The sequence below is a fragment of the Lutra lutra genome, chromosome 11, assembly GCF_902655055.1.
Source record: "Lutra lutra chromosome 11, mLutLut1.2, whole genome shotgun sequence".
In the NCBI taxonomy this organism is placed as follows: Eukaryota; Metazoa; Chordata; class Mammalia; order Carnivora; family Mustelidae; genus Lutra; species Lutra lutra.
In genome coordinates, this window is record NC_062288.1 from 75,692,396 (window position 1) to 75,704,421 (window position 12,026).

General features: G+C 38.8%; 1 protein-coding gene across 10 annotated transcripts in view; it reads left to right on the forward strand.

Moving 5' to 3' along the window:
* ST7 (suppression of tumorigenicity 7) overlaps positions 1-12,026 on the forward strand; it is a 242,932-nt gene that overhangs the window by 150,675 nt on the left and 80,231 nt on the right. For 8 of the 10 annotated variants that reach the window (XR_007121535.1, XM_047695088.1, XM_047695086.1 and 5 more), the window contains exons 7-9: positions 146-214; positions 2,134-2,288; positions 4,457-4,554. Coding sequence is in view for 9 of the 10 variants with exons in the window: in XM_047695088.1 (XP_047551044.1) it covers positions 146-214; positions 2,134-2,288; positions 4,457-4,554 (322 nt within the window). In the remaining variant the exon portion in view is untranslated. The remainder of the gene's footprint in view (positions 1-145; positions 215-2,133; positions 2,289-4,456; positions 4,555-12,026) is intronic. The other 2 variants (XM_047695090.1, XM_047695089.1) reach the window with 1 other exon arrangement.

Genomic DNA, 12,026 nt, shown 5'->3' on the forward strand with positions numbered 1-12,026 from the left:
GAATCATACTTCTTTTCTTTGAAGTTTTTGAAGTCCACCTTACCCTCTTGGATTACCCTGAACTCCAAAATGACATACATAGTAACTCTCTCTGAATGTTCCTATCAATTTTCATTTCACCAACTATTTTTTTCTTCTTGGTCAGAATTAGGTCCAGAGTTGAAGTTCCCCTAATTGCTTCCTCTACCATCTGGGAGATAAAATTGTTACCAAAGTAAGTCAAGAACCTGTCGGGTGCCCTACTTCTAACCAAATGAGACTTCTTCTAGCAGATATCTGGATGGTTGACACCCCCATCACCATACTTTCTTGCTTCTGTCTGTGTATTGTGTTGTGACAAGGATGCATCATCTCTATCTTCCATCGAGCTGAGCCGTCGTTCTGTACTCCCCAACCATTAGCACTTCTATTGCTCTTTCTCCTTCACTCACAAGCTCTTAGCATGTTTCTACCCCAGACTCATGATTTCCCACATAGATATATGTTTTCTTGGCTAGTAGTGCTACTCTGCCTCTCCTCCTAAGAATACTATTTGAAATATAAATAAATAAAGCAAGCAACTTGCCCCCCCACCTGTCTTGAATTCCCAGCCCACCGACTATAATCTTATAGCTAAATCCGCTGATACTGTATCCACCACTCCGTGTTATAATCTCAGTTTTCACTTCATTACCCTTGATCCATACCTATATGTCAGCCTCTGAAGCCTTAAAGAGTGCTTCCTGATGCCTGTCCCAGTTATTTTCTCCAGTGAATCGCTGGGCAGTTTCAGCATCATTATTGTTCTTTCTAAGTCCTATATCTGCTGCCCTTCATAGTAATTGGTTTTACAGCATTTTTTTCTGGGCATTTTTTCTCCCTATTGCACCACATTCTATTTAAAGCCCCATTGGTCAGTCCTGCATGAAATTAGAAGGATTGACAAAAGAATTGACCCCTCCTCAAGGCTAAGATTAACTTGTCACCCAAACCTCTCATTGACTGTAAGTTCAGCCTGCTTTTCCTAGCTGGGCCATTGCAGTTTATGAATGGTAAAAGTAACACTTGGTTTCACTTTCTATTATTTTCTCTCTTGTGGTCTGATGGAGGTTCTGATAAGTAGGGAAGTGACCACAAGAGAGGCAGTGGAGAAGAAGGAAAGCAGAGGGATCTGTGCAGATCAGGACCTGTATGGTCTGCTCCGGCCTCACTGTTTCCTATCACATTCCCTTTCTTTGGCAGTTGGGTTGTTCTGATACGATGGGGAAGGTTGAAACTTCCAAGAGTTCCCCTTGTTTGTTAGTTAACTGCTTATCCTTTCCGGCTTCCTAGCTTAGAGGTTGTTGAAAGGATTAAATGAGACGATATATGTTAAGTGCCTGGTACAGTGCTTCCTACATACTGAGCAGCAAGTGGTGGTAGCTGTCACTGTTAAAGGCATGAGACTGAACTCTTGTTCGCTGCCAAGGCTGAATCAGATTTGGAGCTCTTCAGAAATAACACTACCTGTGGGTTCTTCTAGTGTTCTTCTCTGTCCCAGAAAATCAGTGCTGACTGTAATGTGAGGTTGAAGCGCTGTTTTTTTAATGCGTAATTGATCCGATTTAATGAACTTCTCATTCTAAAGATATCCTTAGATTCCAGAGAATCCGTGGTTAGTGACTAGAAGGAAACTTGTCTGTAGGATCTCTAACTTTGAGAGCTGGAAGGAGATCTTTCCCAACAGCTCTCGTCATTGCCATCGCTGGTTGACACGGACTATGGGACTACGTACCCCCTGCCGGCTACTGTACTGAGCACTTCACATGCATCACCTTACTTAACCTTCGCAACAACACTGTCAACAAATTGGTTCCCTGTTGTGCTCCATCAGGGAGGCAGAGTAATAACTTGCCCGAAGTGACACACTAATAAGGGGCAGAGTCCATCTGTGAGCCCCACACTCCTAACACTACACATCCTACCTTTCAAGCTAAAATAGAGACATTTCTTTTGTGTCATTATTTTGTGTCAACAACTACAAAGCAGGGGTGCATGAACCAGCGGCCACTCTGCATGTTTCGGCATAACTCCTTGCCCTTCTGCATGCACTCCTCCAGCTGTGACAGTATCTTTGGATTTGTAACTGACAGTGGCTATTATCTGAATGGACAGGTGTGCGACTGCTTACATTCTCTTGGCTGAAGAGGAAGCAACCACCATTGCAGAAGCAGAAAAGCTGTTCAAGCAGGCCCTGAAGGCTGGAGATGGCTGTTACCGGCGTTCTCAGCAGCTACAGCATCACGGATCCCAGTACGAAGCCCAACACAGTAAGCTTTTCTTCAGCCTGGCATGTTGGGGGCCAGAACTGTAGCGTGATTAATCAGAACAAATGTTCAGGCCAGTTCAAAATATGACTCCCCTAGATGAGAATAAATGCTAGTTTTTGCCTTTCTATTATTTTTTTCCATCCCATAAGAGCACAGTACATAATTAACTTATAGCTTCATGACTGTTCACCTTCATTTACAGATTCTCTGTCCTTGTCTTTTAGATCCTTAACTCTAGAAATAAATGGTAATAACCTTTAATGGCAACCTTTTTTTCTCCTCAGAATTCTTACATATTTCTGTTTATTAGTTGTTTCTCTGTCCCATAACACAAGGCCTATTTGGGAAATTGGACTTAAATTTATGTTAATGTAATCAAAGATTTTCTCTTACACGTCTTCTACAGCATGGGTTGAAATAGGACAACTAAGAATATCACAGTTATTGGTGATTATCCCAGTACTTAGCTCATTGGTATTGGCTTCCAGAGATAAAAAGCCATGGGTTCCTAATTATTTATCTCTTTTATATTAAATATAATGGCTGCTTTTATTTAAGATAACTCTTTAAAATGAGGCCTTTCACTTTAGTACGCCAAACAGAGGGTCAGTGATATTTTGGGGGAATGGTATAAAAACAAGACAACAAAATTGTTTCTGAAATTCCTGGAGCTGCTGACTTGTCAGTTTTTTTGTTGTTTAAGTAGAAATTTAATAATCCTTTCATTGTCCATTCAGACTTCAGGTTGTTTCCTTAAGGTGGAATTTCTCACCTCATTTTCCCCTCCTGCATCTTGGAGAGTAGGATTGCATCTCCTTTATATTTGAGATTATAAAATTAAATTTTAGTGCTAAACTTGGATTTGGTGCAGAGAATGAGTGTACTAGTCCTTATGACCAAGGTATAGCAAGATCTTTGATTTTTGTGTATATACATGTGTATGTCCACATGACACATAATGCATGAGGTTTTATTTGCATTTTGCAGTAAGTATGTGTGTTAATCAAGTCTCACATATCTATCTTGCTTTTAAAAAATTATAACAATGAATTTTGAAGGTATTCGTATAGTAATGTCTATTTTGTGAACTAATGAGAATTAACACATAAAATTACATTCCTTATAACTTAAGAAATTTACTTTATTTCTTTTCTTCTGTAAATTAAATCCTTTCAACCTGTTGCCTAAATCTATCCAAAAAATATAATCACATCTTTAAAATAATTTGTAGGTGCTTGGCAGATTTTCAACACACATCTTGTTCTCATTGTTTAAAACTTGAAATGTTAGGACTTTGGTCTTAACATCTTTTAATAGCTGCATATTATACATGTACTTAATCTGTAACAGGTGTGTCATATTTTTCTAAAGCATGGTAATTTTACTGAGGATTAAATGCATGTATGTTCTCACTGGTCTGGAAACATATCCAAAAAGACATATAATTAAATAAAAGATTAAGATGAGAAGTTGTTAATGTACTTTTTAAGAGCCATTTTAGTGACTATTATTATAACTAGTTAGCTTGTCAGTGCTTTCTCTAACACTAGGGTAGTTTTCATTTTGTTGCGTACTCTATTGTCATATCTGGAATGTGTTATATTGCTAAATATATATTGCTAAAATAGACTTCTTTGGGGACCTGGAGATGATTATGATGTCACTAGTGTTAGGGAAAGAATAATATAAAGCAGAAGTTCAAGATGAGGCTTCTCCAGACTTAATGTCAAGAAGGAAAAAAAAATAGTTCATCAGGATGCAACCTGAGATTCACCTCTTTGCATCTCCACCAAAAGCATGCAGACTTGAAGAATATGGAATTCTTGCTTCTAAACCACATTGAATGTGGCTATGTTCATTTTCCCAGCACTTTGTGGCAGATGATTTTATTTATCAAATATTCAACATCCTAACTCAAAAGCATGGATTAGGTAATCAGTCATATGATTTGACCTTTAGTAACCTAAGTACTTTGACTACACCTTATGCATTTTTACTACTAGCACAGTTGTCAGTGCTCCTGGAAGTAAGAAAAAGCCAAAGGAGCCCTCTCTGCTCTCTGAATTTTTCCTTTAAGGGCATGGCAAATAGGCCTCTGTTTTTTTCTTGCTGCTCAGCTGAAAGCTTTTGTATTTTTAAATTTTGATATTTTATATTTCCTTCTTTAGGACGAGATACCAATGTCTTGGTCTACATCAAAAGAAGGCTAGCAATGTGTGCCAGAAGACTCGGGAGGACCAGGGAAGCAGTGAAAATGATGAGAGATGTGAGTTTAAGTTTGTGTTTGGGAACAGTAGCAATGTACTTGACTTAGAGAAGGAGGAGCCAACGGAATGGCCACCGCAGAGAGTGCCAGTGATGGCGCGCAGTGGTCCCATGGGAGCTGGAGCCCGCCAGTCTGGGATTCAGCTTGAGCTCCCAGTGTATTAGATGAGTGATCTTGGACAAGTGACTCAACTGGTCTGTGCCTGCTTCCTCATCTATAAAATGGGAATAGGTAACAAGAACTTTAACAATAACAATATTAAGAACAAAAGCAATTACTGCTTAGGATTGTTGTGAAGATTAAATGAGATAATATGTGGAAAGCTGTCCATAGAGTGACTGGCATATTAAGGAAATTTCGATACGTGTCCTTATTATTAACCTCTGGAGCTGTAGCCAGAAGCCAAGAGTGAGGTCAGCCATTTTAGCTGACTGACTTTTTTGTGTGTGTATTGGTGTTAGGAAGATTTGAATAAACTATGGGTCTAATTGCTACTCTAAAATGTAATAATAATATGATCTAATCTGATTGAAATTATTTCAAGCATTTTTCTAGATTCTTGAATCAGGATATTTTATTAGTAGTAGTCAATATAAGAAGAGAGGAAATAGGTAAGAGTTTTAAAAGGAAAGAGAACCTAGGGAGATTATTCAGTAATCAAAACAGTAGTTTTAAGGGAAACCAGTAGAGGAACTTTTACTTCCATGTTTTTTAAAATAAGAAATACTTTTTCATAAAGAAACTGACACCAGTGGGAATTGTATTTATACACCATTTACTTTTAAAAAACAATTTCAGAAGACTTTTGCCAACATTTCATGCCCCTACTGCCTTCCTGAAGTCAGGAGACCCAGGTAGCCACTCCTTATAAAAATGAAAGAACGAAGGGGCAAGATAAAAGTGGTATCCTGCCCAGTTCTCAGCATTTGGGTTTGTGAACAGGACTGTGTAAACCTAGTGAGCCTTTTGTCGGTTTATCTTTGGAAAGTTATTCATATGAATTCCCGCTTACTCTGGCTTGGGTGGGAGGTTGCTGCACACCAGGCCCCCACCCCCTGGTTATTTCTGCAAGTTGCAGCATAATGCGGAGGTCCGAGTGAGATCTGTGCCTGGGTCAGTCTCCTCCGTTAAGCAGCAGGATAGCCCCCAGATCTGAGGAGAGGAAAGAGAGGAGGGAGATTCCAAGGTAATTCTGTTTGATTGAAGGTGATAGCTGCTCTGTGGGCAAAGCCACTGCAAAGGGGATATCCCAGGATTAAATTTTTTTGGTTGAGGGAAGAATTTAAAGAATGTTTGTTATACAGAGTAAGTGCTAATTTTTATGAAAGGAGAGTTCTGTAGAGACATGGACTTGCTCTCAAACTTCTTAAGTTGCAGAAATTCCATCTTTTGATCTAGTGAAGAAACCCTACCAGTCAGTCCCTTTGTCTCTAAAAGAGCTGGGAATTTTATGAAGGATGGGGTATTTATCTTAAACTGGCCCAGCCACATTCAGCCTTTAACAAGGTGTTTTAAATTTATTGCCTCTTCTTAACCTTCGTTGGCCTGGGACAGGCATGTGTAGAGGAGGGGATTTTGGTGACTTTCTTTATCATGTGCTTAAACAACTTCATAGGAGAAACAAACTGGGATGATTTCAATTCCAGTTTTTTTCTGTCAGTCTCATTCTGATGATCATCAGTTTTAATATATGTGTATACAGTTTCATATGATTAAAACCAATGCAGCTATGCTATGGTTTGACTTTTATTTAACACTATTTTATATTTACAATTCCATTTACTGAATTAGTCCAAATATAGATCTTGAGGGAAAATCTGGGATGCAGTGGAATAAATGCTGGGCAGAGAGTAAGAAAACCTAGATGTAAATCTCAGCTTTGCTCTTCACTAGCCCTGTGACCTAGAGCAACTTTCTTCTTTTATGGGCTTTTCATTTGTCTTCTGTAAATTGTGGTTAGTGATTCTTACCTCAAAGGGTAATTGTTGGAGCAGTGGGCAGAATGAAATAAAATAATATGAACACAGGGGCGCCTGGGTGGCTCAGTGGGTTAAGTCTCTGCCTTCGGCTCAGGTCATGATCTCAGGGTCCTGGGATCGAGCCCCGCATCGGGCTCTCTGCTCAGTGGGGAGCCTGCTTCCCCCCCTCTCTCTCTGCCTGCCTCTCTGCCTACTTGTGAATTCTGTCTGTCAAATAAAGAAATAAAATCTTAAAAAAAAAATAATGTGAACACAGCTGGCTTATGGTAGACATGCTTACATTTTTCCCCTACTTTTTCTCCATTATGTAAGTATGATGTAATTTGCTTGACCATTCCCCTGATGGACATTTTGGGATATTTCTGATTTTTTTTTTCCTTAAATGAATCAATCAGTGAGTCAAGCAATCTCTCTTTCTCTCTACATATGTGTGTGTATGTATATATATACACATACGCAGATTTATATGTGTGTGTATCTGTATTTATATTTGTGTTTTTTGGGTTACTTCCTTAAAAAAATTGAAATACCAATACATGTTGTCTTTTGGCTGGGTTTATAGATATGGCCCTACTCTTATAACAGTCTTGGGAGAGACACTGTCAGACATTGTGGAGATGTGTTTTGAAGAGAAATATTCATAATGCTCTTTTCTTTACAAACTCCTGGCATCCGAATGGAGGAAGCAGAGCTTGAGGACCCCTATGTCTCTTGAAGCTGCAGCTGGTCTCAGCTTGTGGGAGACAGTTGATGGTCAGGCCTGACTTCTCTCAGGTCAGGGATCATACATACGTGGGAACTTCAGTGGGGGGGGGTTTACTCCTTTAATAACAGGCACATAAACCAACTTGTTGCAGAGGTTCCTCTGATAAAACAGCTCACTGGATTCCAGGCAGCCTGCCGATAAAGCATTGAGGCAGAAGGATCTTCATTTCTCATTAAGACGCAGCAATCCTACTCCATATGCATTGGTTGAAACTTCCCTAGGGCAGATTTTAAGGTGGAACTAGAAATGGTAGAGTCAGAATGCCTTCCATGTAGAAAATAGACTCTTCAAGACAATTCTCTGGAATCTGGATCCGCCTCTCCCTTTGCTTGCACACTCTCACTCTCTATCTCTCTCTCTCTCAAATAAAATCTTAAAAAACAACAAAAAAAATAACAAGACAATTCTCTGGAAACCCCTTAAGGAAGGGAAAGATGTTAATTGGTGAGGTAGCCTGAAAGAGAATGAATGGGAATTCTGGGAAGGCCAATTGTAGATGATTATTGATCTAATAAAATATTGATACTATAAGTAAATATTGATGAGGTAAGAACACATAAGCTCCTTAATGTCAAGATTCATGGCTTCTAATTTTAAAAGCAACACATTAATATAAAAAAAACCACATTAATTATTTTGAATTCCCAAGATGTTTTACGAAACCCTCCCTTTAATTAGCTTCCTTTTGCAGTGAAGAATATGGAGCACTTTATTGGAAGAATGTTTTGGTAGTGAGTAGAACTAAGAGAGCATGCTGGCTTTTGAATTTTACTATATGGTACTATTTATTCAAAATGAAAAGAGTTGCATTTTCTGCTTTCTTAAGTTGAAAGAAAAGTCTTTTTGCTTGTTCTTATTTTAATCTTGCCTCTTTAACATTTGATAAAGGACACAATTTTTTCTTTTTAACTTTTACTATTTTGCTAACCTCAACTTGTTGTTGTTATTAATTTTGTTTTTTTCCCCTAGTTTTCCTGGCCCTATTTGAGTAGATTTGGAGTGGAATTCATAAAGCTCACTGTTTGGTCTGGCCCGTTAGCCATATACTGTCAGAACTGGTGTAGAGCAACTGGTTTGGATGGGATTGATTGCCCATGTGAAAGAACCTAAGAGCTCCTCTTGCCCCAGATCATTTGGTATTGCTAGGGCTCCTCTCTCTCCACTTTATTGACATTTTAGGCTGTGGAAGTCTTCGTTGTGGGTGTCCTTTGCATTGTAGGGTATTTAGCAGCATCCCTGGGCTCTGCCCACTAGATACCAGTAGCAACCTGCCCCCATGTTGCTCTCCAGTGTGACAAATAAAAATATCTCTAGGTAACCCCGGGTGGTGGTGGGGGAGGATCATTCCCCATTAAAAACCACTGACTTGGTGAGTGGATCTGTTTTGGGGCAGACATTCGGTTTTTATTCAGTCTTATTTGTTGATAGTCTGCTCTTCTACTACTGTGAACACTGTGTTCTAAAGCATCCCTAGAACTGATCACTACCTGGGACGAGTTTGGGAGGCTGTTTGTCTTAGATGAGATTCCCTAAAGAGATGCCCTGGGGCATGAGGAGTAAATGAACTTGAAGATTTTGGTAGGGTTGTGGTTGGAGGGATGAGAGAAAGAGGAGAATGTGAAGTCCTAATGTGGGGTAGTGGTCTGCCTTGTTCCTTGTGCATACTTCCCAAGCACTATTTGCCACTTTTCCCTAAAGTCTACAGTTCCTTTGAGAGTTGACCATAGGCTCTCAGACTTTTTCACCTGTTCCCCCTCTCTTTTGTAATTTCCTGCAGACCTCTGTGTCATTCTCCCTCGTTCTTCTTTCACTCTTTCTCTCTCCAACACTGCCCCCTTTCAGTATCCTGGCTTCTCATTTGACACAGATCATCACAACCTTCTTGAAACATTTTATTTACTTGATTTAAAGAGACCATGCTCTCTTAGTTCTCTTAAAATGTCACTGTCCATAAGCAAGTACTACCAGCTAGGTGGCTTGAACAAGAGAAATGTATTCTCTCACAATCGTGAAGATCAGAAGTCTGAAATTGAGGTGTGGGCAGTGCCATACATCCTCTGAAGGTTCTAGGATATTGTTCCTTCTTGCTGGCCATCCTTGGCATTCCTTGACTTGAAGGCATATCACTCCAATCTATGCCTTATGGGCATTCCTTCTCTTTGTTTATCTGTGTCTTTGTGGTCAGATTTCCCTCTTCTCATAAGGACACCAGTCATGTTGGATTTAAAATTGGATATATGATCTCATCCTAATTTGATACATCCACAAAGACCCCATTTCCAAATAAAGTCACATTCACAGAAACCAGAGGTTAGGACTTCAAAATTTCTTTTTGGAGGACATAGTTCAATCCACAATACCAGGTCATATGTAAAAGCAAAATGTAGATTTTCTGTATATACTTTCATTCTCCCTAAAAATGGGGTAGACATGAGGAAACTGTGGATATCAAAGAAAAAAATCCACCCACTTAAAATTCGAGCTTGAAACAAACCTGTGACTTTTTTATTACCATGTGTATACATTCCCAAGGGAAGTGGTAACATTCATTTTTAAATTAAAATGAGTTCCATTTAGAAAATTATTATAAATGTTCATTATATATCCCTTTTAGGTCATTAGAGGTATCCTATGGTGTGAGCAATTGACCTTTGAGGATTAATTTAACAGCATTCATAGTAAGAGGATGCCCTTTAGATGATTTGTGAAGAGTAGCACTTCTGTTGAAAGCATACTTTAGAAAATATATACCTCTGGGATTAATCAAAGCGTTTGGAGCATTAAGTACTGTTGATTTGCATTTTTGTCTACTTATGTTCATGAAGAAAAACCTTCATGAAATCATTGATTTGTAAAAGAGAACTAGCATGCCATTCCTGAGATGTTTTAAAATTTCATTTTAGGGAATATTCTGCAACATAAATTCTATTTTTATTGCTTTGGTTTAAAAAAAATCTTTCTAGGAGGAAAACTTTAAACGAATAATTTGGGAGTTCATTTCTATTACCTTTTATCATTTTCCTCATTGTTAATTTCTAATTTTGCTCCCTTTTTTGTCTTTCTATTCTGTAAGACACATTATTTCCTTCTTATCGGCATTCCTCTTTTTTTTCTTAAGATTGTCATGAATTATTATGGATAACTTGACTGATGAATAAATTTAGGAGATGTTCAGTTGATTGTTGAAAGATGTAAAGTAACATCATGTGGGGACGGTTCATGGGGAGAGTAGTATTTTAATACCTCAGGTAACCAAGTATCAGTTGAGCACAGTTGCTCTCAAGCTCTTAAGATAACCAGATGGATCATTGAACTAAAGACAAAGTATACAGTGAAATATGTTCATTCCTATTAAGTATTCCTGTGTTGATTATTCATGTGTTTCTACGTTCCATCTTTGCTATACTTACAAATAAAGAAAAAGTGCATCTTGGAAGCAAATGCTGTCAATAACGCACTGATCTTCCAAATTAGACTTTATATGAACTCTTGCTTTTTATCATGATTTGTTTTTCTGGATTTGCTTGAAATGTTGTTTGAGGTGACTTATTTAGTAAATTATTGGCAATTAGTGATTTACACAGAAAGGAAAAGTGTTTAGTTAATTAGAGCAAAAAATGGATTTGTTAATTATTGATTTACCTACTTGCGTCAGTAAGGACGAACTATGGCTTTATCAGCATTGGACTCCGTATTCACTACAGAAACAGCAGGTGGTAAGTAGTCCCTGATGCAAATGAGAATCTTGTCTAGAAATAGTGTTTTTTATTTATTATTAGCTATTACCATTTACACAGAAGTCTTACTTGGGACATAATAAATACATGACTGGGGGCGCCTGGGTGGTTCAGTGGGTCAGAGCCTCTGCCTTTCGGCTCAGGTTGTGATCCCGGGGTCCTGGGGTCGAGCCCCGCGTCGGGCTCTCTTCTCAGCGGGGAGTCTGCTTCCTCCTCTCTCTCTGCCTGCCTCTCTGCCTACTTGTGGTTTCTGTCTGTCAAGTAAATAAATAAAAAAATTTTAAAAATAAATAAATAAATACATGACTGATATGTTAACTGTCACTATCAGGATTTTTCAAATGCTGGGCCCACATTTTCGGTGTGGTGAATAGTAGTTATTGCTGAGGAAAGCCTTCATTATATATGGCTGGCCCATGAGCAGTTCTAGACCTAAAGTCCCTGTCATCTGGGAGACTGATTTCGTTTGCCTGCTCCAAATTCCTCTTTTTGACCTCCTCTCCCAGGCAGTTGATCTGCTTCTACTTTACAACTATGTCTCTAATAGAGTTCTCTTGGATTCCTGCTCTGCTACATTTTGCCTTCCTAGGACTCTGTCCTGGCTCTGTTCAGTGGCTCCATTCATGCCCGCTGTTTCTCTGGTTCCACATCTTCTCTCTCTCTTTTTACCCTACAGCCTTGCTTTTAGTCTTGCTATACCCAGACTGTTCTAAACCATTCATCCTTTCATTCATTCAGTGAAAATATATTGCAACTCCATTTCATGACAGGTATCAGTGAAAAAACAAAGACTCTGACCTTATGCAGTTTACATTCTAGCAGGGAGAAGAGACAAAAAACCAATAAACACGGTAAGCATATATTTTTGTAATATATTAAAAATTGATAAATGCTGGTGGAAAACAAAGTAGAGCAGGATAAGGAAGGTTAGGAAAGCTAGTGGGCAGAGCCTGAGGAGTCACAGGTTTAATAGGATGATCTGTTATGTGT